Genomic DNA, 14,409 nt, shown 5'->3' with positions numbered 1-14,409 from the left:
ATGCGCACGCGTGGATCCCGCGGACGCATGACCTGGCAAAAAACTCAATCCGTGTGAACGCATGGACGACGCGTACGCGTCACTTTGCCGCATGCTAGACGTATCAGAAGTCACTGAAGGCAATTTCTAGGCTGTTTTTGACCCTTTCTTGGCCCAGAAAATACAGATTAGAGGCTATAAAGTGGGGGAATGCATCTATTCATGAGGATATTGAAGAGAGAACTTTTGCGTGGTCTAGAATTCAGAGTTGCAAGTAGAGCTTCTAAACCAACAAAAGTCCTTTCTTACAAACGTTTTGGTTGTCACAAGTAACAAACCCCTGATAAAATTGATAACCGAAGTATTTAAACCTCGGGTCATCTTCTCAAGGAATCGCAGGGAGGTATGTTCTTATTATTGGTTATGAGTCTTGTAAATTGAGGGTTTTGAAAGTAAGGAACAAGTATGTTAAATGATAAGAAAAATAAAATAGTAATGATAAAATAAACTCTTGGCAAGGCATTAGAATCGGAATTCCTATCCTAGTTATCCTTATCAGATGTGATGAGAATTGGGTTTTCATCCCACTTAGTTATCCTTTATTAAACAAGGAAAGGTCAAGTGGACTAATTAACTTGATCCTCAAGTCCTAGTCAATCCCTGTGGGAAGACTAGCTTTAGAGCAATCTAGATTAATTAGAATCTGCCCATTTTAATCACTGCTGAGTTTGATAACTCAAGTGTTACCAATTACCTAACCAAAGCCAAAAGGGGAAAAAATCCAAATTATTTATATAAATAAAAGAAAACAATCATGGGTCTGAAATACCTCAAATTATATTAATTAAGAAAATCATAACATGAATAGTCATTAAATAAAAGAGAAAATAAATAGAGGAATATTGAACCTGAGATGAAGAAGATAAAAATATTCCTAAATCCTTTAAGAGGAATCCTAATCCTAATCCTAAGAGAGAGGAGAGAACCTCTCTCTCTAAAATAGCTTCCATTCCGCGCGGTCGCGTCACTCTGATTTCTTCCATTTCGCACGGTCGCGTGAGCCATGCACCCGCGTCGCTTCTCGCTGGACATCTCCTCAATTTCTTGTGTTCCTTCTATTTTTGCAAACTTCTTCTCGATTCTCTCAGCCATTTCTGCCCTATAAAGCTTAAAACACTTAACACGCATATCACGGCATCGAATGGTATAAAGGAGAATAAAAATATACAATTAAAAGGTCTTTGGGAAGTAAGTTTTCAATCATAGAACAATTTGGGAAGGAATTGTAAATACATGCTAATCATATGAATAAGTGGGTGAAAAGCTTGATAAAACCACTCAATCAAACACAATATAAACCATAAAATAATGGTTTATCAGATACCAACACAACTTTCATTCACATAATTTTAGATTTTAGATGTAGTTTTTAGAGAGAGAGGCTCTCTCCTCTCTCTTAGGATTTAGGATTTCTATTATGATTAGGCTACTTCTCTCAATTCCAGGTTCAATGTTCTTTTAATTTAGTTTCTCTTTTATTTGTTTATGAACTCCATGTTAGATTTGATTTCTTTATTTAATGTAATTTGAGGTATTTCATATTTATGATTTTAATTTATCTTTTTACATTCTTAGCTTGTGTTGAGTAATTGGAGACACTTGAGTTATCAAACTCCTTGTTGATTAAAAATTGAAATTCTTTGCTGATTGATTTGAATTTCCCTAACTCTAGTCTTTTCTTAGGAATTGACTAGGACTTAAAGAATCAAATTGATTTATCCACTTAACATACCTTCATAGTTAGAGGTTGACCAAATGGGAGTAATAAACAATTCTCATCACAACTGATAAGGATAACTAGGATGGAATTTTCAATTCTCATACCTTAAGGGTGTTCATGATAATTAATTTATTTCTCTTGCCATTTAAATTACGTGTTCCTTATTTCAAAAAACCCAAAAATATACCTTTTTCCATAACCAATAATAAATCATACTTCCCTGCAATTCCTTGAGAGACGACCTGAGGTTTAAATACTTCGGTTATAAATTTTATTGGGTTTTGTTACTTGTGACAACCAAACTTTTGTACAAAAGGATTTTCTGTTGGTTTAGAAACTATACTTACAACGTGATTATTTTTATGAAATTCTTTACCGGCAAAAGTCCGTTCGTTAGGGGGTTCTCGGCATGGTAACAGTGCCAACATACATAATACATAATGTCCTGGAAAAGTCAGAGGCAATCCTAGAACTTTGACACTAAGAATTAAACTTAGAGAATTGCTGTAATCCATAACACTACAAGAATATGGTCGATTAGCTACTACAAAAAGAGTCGTAAAATCGTCGCTAATCTGACGCAAAATATAATTTGTGACGGATTAGCTACCGCCTAGCAACTAATGGTTTTCTCGCTAATTACAAGTCGCAGATCAGTGACGCAAACACAATAGTCGCTAATTCATCGGAAAATTTTTTAGCTACTGAATAAATAGTCGCAAATCAATCACTAAAGTAAAAGCTAATTCCGTAGAAGAAATGGACTAAACGGTAGTCGCTAATTAGTGATAAACTCTACTGCAGCAGACTCATCGCTAAATGCAAGCTAATTGCGTAAACAAAATGGAATGGTTGGTTGACGCTAATTAGCGAGGAATTTTTTCGAACCTAACTCGTCGCAAGTTATCCGCTAATATGGTCGCAAATCTGTCACATTGTGTAGCAAATCTATAGCTAATCTTTAAAAATTCTTAATCAAATTTGTAGGAATTTTGTCGCTAAACCTAAGCTATTCGAAATGATAAATTAGAGTTATGAAATAGTCGCTAATTTGCTAAGAAATAATATGTAGTCAATTAATTGCAATATTATCGCAAAATGTCATCGCAAATTCCTTTTAAAATAGTAACAAATCGATAGGTATCTCACAATTGTTTCAGTCGCAATAGAGTTTTTAATTTGTCGCCATCATCAACAGCGAGTATGTCGCTAATTTTACTAGAATATCAGTTAGAATTCCGATTTTTTCGTTATACTAAAATAAACATCATATTATTTTTTTATTTTATTGATTGAAATGAAAGATTATAATGCATAAATATAAAATTAGTTCATAAAAATTATACGTTTAAAAAAAATCAAACCCATCATATTTATTAAACTCTATTGCAACATCTCCAACATAGATACTTCACAAATTAAATACCAAATAAAAGTAAGCCAACTTCTGTAAAAACTGAAAATGAAACAAATTGCCTAATCAATTATCTATCAAACAAATAAACTACGATAATAAGCTAAGCCTAACAAAATACATTAACATAAGCCACCTAACCAAATATTATTCCCAACAAAATCACTCTAATGGTTCTTCTCTTGGGGGAATCCTGGAATCTTAGAAAGGAGAGACAGTAAATTACTCTGTATAGCTTCATTTACAACACTAGGCAACACTGCATTTATAGCACTAGGCAATGCTTCTTTAATAGCCTCAGTGATGTCTGTTTGTGAGACTGACTTGACTGTAGAAACACCTGTATTTTCAGGTAATGGCACATCTCTATGATCATGAATACCAATATCCAGACTGCGGCCTAACCCATGAACTCGTCCTTTCTTGTTGGTTCCTGCAACTTCTGTCCACACATCAGGATCAACTTCAAGTTGATCTATTAAATCTTCTCCATATTTTTGTGATATTGCCTCTCCATATGAGTCCTACAGCAGAAAAATAAGGACATATTATTAAGAAAACTAAAACTAAATTATGCTACAAAATTAAAGACACTTACAATAATTTCCTTGGATACTTCAGAAACATATTCTCCACTTTTTTTCTTATGAACATCATCATATACTTCAAGGAAAGATACACGACGCTTCAACTTAGCTTCCTGTAACAAACTTTATTAGAATATACTATCATAAATCATTTGTTATAGACAATATTTTTCTTTATACCTTTCTTCTCTTGTGTTCGCCAAAACTGATAGACCCTGCAGTGTGTAGTTTATGAGTAGGCATAGCAGCCCTATTTTTTTGATCGGCCACAGACTTGTTTTGCCACTTTGAATCTAACCAATGATCAACTAAGCCATTCCAAACATCAACTTTCATTGCTTTAGGTCCATGACCCTTAATATCAGCAATACTAGTAGAGTTTGCTTCCTTAAAAGCTCTATCCCTTGCTCTTTTCAAAATATCAGGATAGCGGTCATGCATTGTCTTATTCCAAACAGTTCTTGCCAGAGCCTTATCATAATTCGATGCAAATTCATGTTTTTCCTAAATTTAAAGAGCAAAAGAATTAGCAAATACTCAATCCAATTATTTGTAAAAAATCGCAGTGAAACAACATTATAATTACTAACCAGAAAACCTTTAAACAATTCGTCCTTCATGTTTGGACAATAATCCTGCCATCTTGGCGCTGGAGAAGGCATCCTACTTAATAAATCTTTCGTGATGTCACGAGTTACCGTATGATCTGTAAATCTCTTCCTACATTAAAAAAATACAAAACTATCAAAAACAGTTTAATACACAATAACATAGATCATTAAAGCAACAAAAAATTCTAGGCTTAGCTATACTACTCATAACTTTAAAATAATTCATGAAAATAAAATAGATCAAAAGAATATAAAGCTCCTAATAGTGCAAGACTAAAGCAGCAACCATTGTTATCTTCATGCAAGCAATCCCAACAAACAGTTTTTCAAATAAAAATCAAGTTTATTAAATGCACTATAAAAGTATCATCATAAAACCAAAGGCAAATTACACACATGACTCACTCCTTTTGAGGTTTGATGAAAATATAAACCTGATCCCATTTCTCTAAAATCATGCATTGATTAAATGAAATTCAGGTAATAATAATGTTGTACTCTTATATTTTCTAAAATATAATGGTAAACTGTAAACACTCCTAATGCACCATTTAAAGAGAGGTGAATGTCACTTGGACAAATAGAGAGAATTTATCATAAATTCACCAAATATTGGGAGGTTAGTGTCTTTTGCACTAAAGACAAATATATTTTATCTCAAATTGTAAAAGCCACAAAAAATGAAGAGGCAGATCAGAAAAAAAACAAGTAATAATCAGAACAAATATTTAGTTTACTCAAGAGGCATGTATTAACTACTGGTCACATACCAGTTTCATGGAGCTGTTGTTATCCATATTTATGTTTGCTGTCTTGACAAATTTCAGATGAAAGGAATACAAAAAATATGCACATATTTATATTTATTTTTCTTAATTGAGCAGAAGTGATAATACTGGATCAGAGAATATAAAAGAAAAGAGATGCTTTATTTCTTTGAACCTATTTACTAATAGATTTCTCCATAGTGATCTAAAATGGCCATATGTTTTGGACTTTAATGAAATGGATTTCCTATGTCGTGAACTTAAGCTTAGATTAATATCAATGTTTTGCAAAGAAAAAGAATATCTACATATTTATACTTATTTTTTATTTATTTCATAAAAATAAATATAATAATAATTAATAAATAATATAACATAAATGAGACATATATAAGACTCTAACAACAAACACACTTTTATGATAATTTGTGATTGCATGAAAAAAACTAGGTACAAATTAGATCAATTTTAATAAATCTAGTAATAAACTATTAAATTAAAGATCCTGCACCTAGTGATACTCTTCTTTTTCATTTTAAGTAGAAAGTATGCTGATATAGGAAGGTCAACATAATAGTATAACTACTTACGGTTTATCGCCTTTCTCTACAGCTATTACTAGCTTTTCGTTACTCCTAGTTTCAGCATGCACACTTGATTGTCCAACATTAGGTAGCTCATTATCTTCTGCATCTAATGCAGATGTGTCAGACGAATTCACACCTACAATGAATAAGAGAATTTTCAATTAGATGTGTAGTTATTTGTGAATACGTAAACATTTATCTGAAGTAAATCGTCATACCATCTAACTGAGGTGATGATTGTGATAAAACTTGTGGGGATTGGTTTGATGCTGATCCCACATTCAAATGTGTAAGATGAGGTTGATCATTATTACCATTCTGTTGACCTAAACAAAAAAAAGCCAAAAAAATAGATAAAATAAAACCACTTCCTCGCTGAGGATTAATTAAATCACACTAAAGATATACAACTCGAACGTATAGTACAACTACATACCTAACACATGTATCGGTGGTTGAGAAGAATCATTGTCAACAGTTTGCTCACCTAAACTCAATAAAATAAGCATACAACATATTTTCTAAATCAAGAGTTGGTAATGGTTAAATAAATTAAACGGCGAATGTATACCTGACCTACGTGAGGAAAGCTGAGATTGATCGAGACGAGTGTTTCGTACTATTCGTCCACCTCTACCTTTTGGTGCCATGATTATCTGTCAAATAAGAAATAAATTAAAAAGAAGGTGTTATTAAAATATTTAAAATACAAGCAGTAAAATTCAACAGTTTAGATCACAAAAGTTGAATTACCATATTCCAGTAAAATTAATTTAAAAGATATTCCATACAACATAATGAAAAGAGAGCACCGAGAAAAGAATTTACTGTAAACAACTAATCTATAATGATATTACCACAAACTAGAAGAAGAAATAGTCATCAAATTTTGTCTATTAACATGATATAGCACTGCGAGCCCCTGGTTCAAGGAGCAAAAAAATAAATAAAACACACAATATAAATGTAGGAAGAGTAGTGGGTTTTCACGTGGTGCATCCATCTATTGTAGATTAACAAGGTACATTTGATTATTAGAACCTAAAAGATGTCTATGCAATAGTGTATAATGTAATTATTAATAATTGACATAATTAAAATTTGAATATGCAGAAAACTTAATTGATATGTGAAGTATTAAAATATAAAGAATTAATGTTATTCTTTTTTGCCTGTCCCAAACTGTGTTAAGGCTTTCTCTTATCCAAATATCATAGTGTTATTAGAGAGTTCATTATTCTATTTTAAAATATAAATTCAGGCATCATCAAACATAATAGATGGCAAGCTCGGATTGGAAGAGTTGGAGGCAACAAAAATCTCTATCTTAGCGCTTTTAGTAAGTGAATCTAAGCATCTAGCTATTCTATTCCACTTCTATTTTCATTTCTCAATAGTAATTCACTAGCACATGCCAACCAAATTTTTTAATTATGGACAAAGAAACCTCCAAGTACCTAGACCAAGAAAAAGAACCATGTATGATTACTAATTTTGGGTCCCTCACTTTTAATTGCGTTGAATTAAAACACCTCCTAAAATATCATAGGTACACGTATATATAGAATTAATGAAAGCAATAATTGATGGATACACTAAAATTGGATGAACTTATAATAAACTGTGTAAAAAAAGTCATTACCAAAAATAACAGCGCAAAAATAAAATAATATCTCTATTTATTTTATTTAATCAAGAGTATTTAATTATGGAATATAACTGTACCTTTAAAGGATTTGAGAAAAAATGATTTGGGTTTGGAAAGAGGTGATTTTAAAGGTTTAAAAATATTTTTCAATCTCAAAATGCAGGGCCTCCATGAACAATAAAATTCACAGCAGCAGCATAATCTAATTCAATGAAGATGCCATAATCCAATAAAATTTTGAATGCAAGTAGTATCATCTTCCATATTAAATTAATGATAAGAACAAGAATGAGAAGAGATTAACATAACCTGCAACTAGATGGAATGGAGCAGCGGACCTGCTACAGCGACGTCGTCGATCAGACCTCCTTCAACGGACCTCCTTCCTTAAACAAACGGCACCAACAGTCCTTCCTTTTCCACCACCAGAAATCCTTGTTTTACTTGTTCTACGATGGCTAAATGGCAGAAAGGGAGATAGTGGGATTAGTGGGGTTTTTAATTTTTGATTTCAAGTATTACAAACTACAAATTAAAAGTGCGCGCGGTTGTTGTTTTTTGCTATTAGCGCTTTTTTTTAATTAGATATTCTATAACTTTTTAAAATTTTTGTGTTTCTATTTTTAAATTTGAAAATTATTTTTTTAAAAAAGAATTAAATTTGTAATTAAATTTTAACACAATTAACACCAAGCAACAAAAAAAAGCAACTAAAAAACCTACTATCCTCACTGATAGAAAACCACAATAACTAGAACAAGATGAATTGAAACAGTAACTCACCAATTAAAACAAAGACCAACTAAATCAATAACTGAAAAATTAAAACAATAAAGAAGACGAAAAAGAAATTACCTTAGTTTTCACATGTTTTGAAAAAATCAGCAACAGAAGGGAGAGGAAGCTGAAGCTTTCATACTTGATGGATATGGCTGAACGAAGGGTTACACAATGGCAGAGGAGAGACTTCACAGCCGGAAAATGACGACTGCGTGGAGGCTCGAAAATACATGGAAACAAAGGCGTTTGGATGATGCTTGAGCAGCTTGTACCGCGGCGGAGTAGACGCGGTGGCGGCAGTGGCTGGGCAGGTTGAAGAATGGAGAAGAAATGGAGGTTGCATGTTCAAATTTCTGCTGCGTTCAAAGCTTCCAAGAAAGGGGCTCTTTTGGAGGTTTGGGAATGAGGTCACAGAGAGCTTAGGGCAACGCGATTTAAGGGTGTTTTGGTTTTGTTTTTGTTTCTCTTTCTTTCTTTGTTATTGTGCCAAAAAGGGCACCCTGTTATTATATTATATTACTTGTGTGAATTTTTCTTTTAATATAAATGAACAAATTTAAATTAACCATTTAATCAATTCAATACAAATAGACATATTTAGTTATTATTAGTATGATTAATTATGTTTATATATTTGATTAAAAAAATTATAAAGTTTTGAAATTAAAAAATTAACAATTAAATCTTTTTAAATATATCCAAGATATATGTAAAATAATACAAAATAAATATATACTTGTAGTATTATATATTTTGGATATATTCGTTCCAATACTAAATTGAATTTAATTCCGAATTCATAATCCAAATTAAAATGATAGTAAATTACTTATTTTGAATTCGAACTTCATTTGCTCCTTTGGTATAATTACTTATTTTTTTACTACCTTATTATAAAAAAGATTAATAAGCTAAGCCAAAGGTTGGTATAATTTACTTATATTTTACTTCCTTATTATATAAAAGATAAATAAGCTATTTTACTACCTTATTATATATCAAAATTGGAATTCTATAGCTACTCTCGCATATAAAGAATACATTACTAAGTATTGCCTATGTAAGAAATTATAGAGAGAAGAAATCCAATTATATTAAACACCACAACAGGATCCATGTCATCTGCTGCCATGATCCTATAAAACAAGTAACTTTAAGAAAAATTTTATGGTCTTACTTATCTGTCATTTGCACACTTCAACAAAGAATTCATTACTAAATTTCCAATTTTACTGCCTTTTACTAAAATCTGAGCACAGGACTAATCAAGAAATGTAGTTTGAGATTGATAGAATGGATCAATTAGATTTTAAAAATTAAACAAGAGCATTTCAACAAATGAACATGAACCAATTCAAAATGAAGCAGTAGAGTAGTAGACATATACAATTAAATAACCCCGGTTTCTAGAGAAAAAGGTAAAAAAATCAAAGAAACAAAATTTGTTTTACTTATAGTTTACCGTGATTTTGTAGGGTGGCTGAGGCATTTCATCGAACATATGAGATACATAAAGACACAAAACTTGTAAATCTACATCACATAGTCTTCATTCTCGTCTTCGGAACAAGCACTTTCACTATTTTCACCGTCAAAATCTTCGTTATCATTGATGAACTCATCATTCAGCAAAGTGTCCAGTGGACAATTTATATCTTCTACATTTACCTCTTCCATTGGAGCATTTGCATCAAACAATGAAATAACTTCATCCTCCAAAATGACATTTTGCGCTCTTAATTCAGAAACACTATCTTGATAAAAGTCATTACTGTCATCTTGCCCATTGGGTTCTTCATCTGGATCATGCAAAGTTTCATTCATATATAGCTTGGCTCTAACTTTACAAGCCGCCCACCATTCCCCGTTGGACTTATTCCCACTATGTGGGTATTTTGTGTAATATACCTGTTGTGCTTGTTCAGCCAAAACAAACGGCTCATTTGATTGTAGTCTTGATTTATACTTTATGTCAACTAACCCATATCTCTCATCAACTTTGACACCGTTAATTGGGTCAAACCAGCAACATCCAAAGATAAATACAGAATTTCCATCACCCAAGTATGACAGTTCCAATATCTCCTCAAGAATGCCGTAGTAGTCCAAGTCATTTTCTCCATAAATATTTCCTTTAACACATACCCCACTATTCATAGTAGCTCTATTTTTGTCGTGATCCTTAGTATGAAATATATATCCATTAACTTTTAAGCCGTTGTACGAAGTGACAGATTTAGAAGGACCATAAGCTATCTGTTGAATTATTCTACTTCTAATATGACCTGTATCTACCTGCAAATGAATATGTTAACAATTGAAAGTTATACATTCTTGCAATACAAATAATTTTAATATTATAAATATTTAATTTCAAAAATCACTCACTTGATTCTTTATCCATCTACTGAAGTCCTTATCACGGACAATTAGTATTTCATCCTCGGAGATATTTGGATCTAACTCTTTCAGTGAATCCTCAAATTGTCTAATAAATAAAGCAATGAATATAACATTCAATTTATTTCTTTAAAACTAGTGTATATATAATATGAATATAAAAACTAGTTCTAACTTACTGGAGATAAGGTTCTATTTCTTCGCAGTTGACAAGAATGTATGTGTGGACGATATGAAGTTCTTCATCAGTTAAGTATTTTTTTGAACCTCGCCCAATGGAAAGGCATGGGTATCTAAAAATAGACAAGTGATTCTCGTCCAAATTTGAGCCACCATCATCATTCCTGGGAACTTGAGTCCGCCTTGTTTGTACTGTTGATTCAAAATACATAGAAGTAAAGTTGGAAATTTCTTCCAAAATATATGCTTCGCAAATAGATCCTTCAACTCTTGCCTTATTTCGAACTTTTCGTTTTAAGAATAGCATACACCTTTCAAATGGATACATCCATCGATACTGCACAGGTCCTCCAACCTTAGCTTCATAGGGGATGTGGATAACTAAATGCTCCATCACATCAAAAAAAGCTGGAGGAAAAATTTTTTCTAGCTTACAAACCGTTTCAATAATGGAAATCTCTGTCTGCTCTACAGCATCAGGGCGTATTTCAGTAGCACAAATTTCTTTAAAGAACAAGCTGAGTTATGTTAGCACTCCCCATATGGATTTTGGCAACACGTCTCGAAATGCCAACGGTATTAGTCTTTCCATGAAAACATGACTGTCGTGACTCTTCATTCCATATATCTTCCCATCCGCTAGATTAACACATCGTGAAATATTTGATGCATAACCATCAGGAAATTTTAATTGCTTTATCCACTCACATACTATCCTCCTTTGTTGAGAATCTAAGACATATGTGGATTTTGGTTTTTTGTACTTTCCATTCTCGAATACCAACTCCAAGTTAGGGCGCTTGCATATTAGCTTCAAATCTTCTCTTGCATTCGCGTTGTCTTTTGTCTTGCCCTTTACGTCCATAACAGTGTTAAAGATGTTGTCAAAAACATTTTTTTTCAATATGCATAATGTCTAAATTGTGTCTTATCAAATTAGTTGACCAATAAGGCAACTCCCAAAATATACTTTTTCTCACCCAATTATGAATGGTACCAAAGTCACCCTTTTTTCCTCTCGAATTAGCCCCAAAGTTAGCTTCTTCGAGTTTGTCCAACTCATTTAAGATGTCAACTCCACTCATTCGTTTCGGTGGAAAAGAGTTTTCCACGGTTGACTTTTTAAAAGAGTACCGATCACGACGAAATGCATGACCAGCAGGCAAGTACTGTCGATGACAATCAAACCAGCAGGGTTTAGCGCCGTGTTGTAGTCGAAACGATTTAGTGTTCTTCATGCAAATCGGACAAGAAAGTCTACCGTGAGTGCTCCAACCAGACAACATTCCATAAGCCGGAAAATCGCTTATAGTCCACAATAATGCTGCCTTCATGTTAAAATTTTTCTTTTGCCATGCATCATAAGTAGTAACACCATTGTCCCACAAAACCTTTAACTCGTCAATCAGCGGTCTAAGATAAACATCTAATCTTTTTCCAGGAGACTTCGGTCCAGGGATCAAAAGACTAAGGAATATGTACTCTCTTCTCATGCACATACTTGGAGGAAGATTGTAAGGTGTGACAAACACAGGCCAACATGAGTATGGAGTCTTCGAGCCAGAAAATGGATTAAAACCATCAGTGCAGAGTCCAAGCCTAACATTTCTAGGTTCTTGGGCAAATAGTTCATGGGTGGCATCAAATTGTTTCCAAGCATCAGCATCAGCCGGATGTGTGATAACCGATTCATCGTGGCGTACTCCATCCACATGCCACTTCATATATTGCGCAGTAGTTTTAGACATAAACAAACGTTGAAGTCTTGGAGTAATAGGAAAATATCTCAATATTGAGTATGGCACATCTCTACTGCTATTAACTGTATCCCCTGCCTTTGGCTTAAATCGTGGGTGTCCACACATTGTGCAGGCTACATAACTAGTCTTGTCACTTGTTTCTTTATAATATAGCATGCAGTGATTAGGACAAGCATCAATTTTCTCATATCCTAATCCCAATTCTTAAATCATTGTCTTTGACCGGTAGAAATCTTCTGGCAACTTCTCTGATTCTGGGAGCATGCTCTTGATTATGGCAACCATTCGATTATAACAACTCTCACTCATGTTGAATTCTGATTTCAAGTTCACTAGCTGGGTTACAGCTGACAATATTGTGTGCTTGGTGCAGCCATCCCACAAAGGTTCGTCAGCACTCCTCAGCAACTTATAAAACTTCGACGCTGATGGATTTGGATCCTCTTCTAAACCTTCCATTACGTTTAAGTTATCACCTGCAGCATCAATTACCATGTCTACATATGGATTTGTAATCTCTTCTTCATGTTCTTGGGTAACATTTGTTGCGTCCTGTTCAACCCATCTTTCCTCACCATGAGCAGTCCAGTTTATATAACCCTCCATAAACCCACGATCACACAAATGCTTTTCGACCCAAAATATTTCATCCCTAATCCTATTCTTACATTTTGTGCATGGACAAAGAATGCGACCTAAACTATCAATGACTGTCGGGTTTCTTTCTACAAAATCTACGAATTCCATAACACCTTTCTTAAATTCCTCACTTAGATGACCAGTGCAATCTTGCCTTCGTGACATCCAACTCCTATCAGGCGCCATGATTATCTGGACTAAAGTTTCATTTTAGTTGTAATACCAATGTTTAACATGCATATAAATCACATAAACACTAATAAATTCAAGGTTCCAGCAACAAATTTCAGCAGCACATTCAACTTTCAACAAAAATTCAACCTTCAACAACAAAATCAAATTGCATTCAAGTTCAATCCTTGACAAATTCTTTCGGCAATGAACAAATTTAAGTAATCATTTTGGAACAGCAACCAATTCAAAGTTCTAATAACAAATTTCAGCAACATATTCGACTTTCAACAACAAAATCAAAGTGCATTCAAGTTCAATCAATAACAAATTATTTCAGCCATGAACACATTTGAGTGATCATTTTAGAACAGCAACAAATTCAAAAGGTTTCAAAAACAAATATCAGCAACAAATTCAATTTTCAACGACATCATCAAAGTACATTGATGAATTACAGCAACACAACTAAAACAAAAAGAAAGGGGAAATTAATTATATTAGAACTGACCAAATCGGGGTGTGCCGCAAGAAGCTGACGGCGAGGCTCAAAGTAAGACGACGAATGAAGACCCGCCCACCGGGGACCTGCTACCTCTGCACAGGGACGGCTGTGGACGAGGGGATGACGAGACAGAGAGCCCGGGACCTTCTTCCGCGGCTGGGTGTGAGATGGTGACAGTGAAAAAAGCTAACCAACTGGCGGCGGTGACTGAGCTTGAGGGAGAGAGTGGTGTGAGCGAGGTGAGAGAGCTGGAGGGAGAGGTGGCGTGAGCAAGGTGAGAGAGCTTGAGGGAGAGAGACGTTGGGGTTCTTTCAGATCACGATGGGGTAAGAATAAAAAATTAATTTTTATGTTTTTTAAATCATAAATTTAAAATAAAGAATAACAATTTTATAAATAATAAATTATTAATAAATAAAAAATAAAAATAAAAATTTTATGAGTTATTTAATTTTTTGGGCAAAACACCTCAATAAACTAAATACACATCAATGTTATCTGAATGTCTCAAATAATCAGAAAATACAACGTCAAAGTCTAAAAGCATATTTCTATATAAATCGAATTGATTAAATTCGATTTAACGAAACACGTAGTAAAT

The 14,409-nt window shown here is 33.4% G+C and overlaps 2 protein-coding genes across 2 annotated transcripts; both read right to left on the bottom strand.

Moving 5' to 3' along the window:
• Window positions 1–3,340: 3,340 nt before the first annotated feature.
• Window positions 3,341–4,236, bottom strand: LOC112709294 (uncharacterized). The gene is made up of 3 exons (XM_072202094.1): window positions 3,941–4,236; window positions 3,772–3,873; window positions 3,341–3,697 (listed from the first exon to the last, which is right to left on the bottom strand). The coding sequence occupies exons 1-3, from the start codon at window positions 4,199–4,201 to the stop codon at window positions 3,341–3,343; spliced, it is 720 nt and encodes a 239-aa protein (XP_072058195.1). The 5' UTR covers window positions 4,202–4,236.
• Window positions 4,237–9,686: 5,450 nt separating this feature from the next.
• Window positions 9,687–12,598, bottom strand: LOC140175158 (uncharacterized). The gene is made up of 4 exons (XM_072202093.1): window positions 11,714–12,598; window positions 11,498–11,586; window positions 10,542–10,641; window positions 9,687–10,448 (listed from the first exon to the last, which is right to left on the bottom strand). The coding sequence occupies exons 1-4, from the start codon at window positions 12,596–12,598 to the stop codon at window positions 9,687–9,689; spliced, it is 1,836 nt and encodes a 611-aa protein (XP_072058194.1).
• Between the last annotated feature and the right edge of the window lie 1,811 nt (window positions 12,599–14,409).

The sequence above is a fragment of the Arachis hypogaea genome, chromosome 9 (assembly GCF_003086295.3).
Source record: "Arachis hypogaea cultivar Tifrunner chromosome 9, arahy.Tifrunner.gnm2.J5K5, whole genome shotgun sequence".
NCBI lineage: Eukaryota > Viridiplantae > Streptophyta > Magnoliopsida > Fabales > Fabaceae > Arachis > Arachis hypogaea.
Note: the sequence above shows the minus strand (reverse complement) of the source record. Positions and strands in the feature narration are given on the sequence as shown.

Bases quoted from the DNA above. Each gene is read 5' to 3' on its own strand.
- LOC112709294 (XM_072202094.1), bottom strand. From the start codon at position 4,201: ATGCATGACCGCTATCCTGATATTTTGAAAAGAGCAAGGGATAGAGCT. The intron at 3,874-3,940 runs GTATAAAGAAAA...AGTTTGTTACAG, and splicing joins GCGAACACAAGAGAAGAAAG to GAAGCTAAGTTGAAGCGTCG. The intron at 3,698-3,771 runs GTAAGTGTCTTT...TTTCTGCTGTAG, and splicing joins AAGTATCCAAGGAAATTATT to GACTCATATGGAGAGGCAAT.
- LOC140175158 (XM_072202093.1), bottom strand. From the start codon at position 12,598: ATGTGTGGACACCCACGATTTAAGCCAAAGGCAGGGGATACAGTTAAT. The intron at 11,587-11,713 runs GTGAGAAAAAGT...ATGGACGTAAAG, and splicing joins TTGGTACCATTCATAATTGG to GGCAAGACAAAAGACAACGC. The intron at 10,642-11,497 runs GTACAAAAAACC...TTTATTTATTAG, and splicing joins TTGGTATTCGAGAATGGAAA to ACAATTTGAGGATTCACTGA.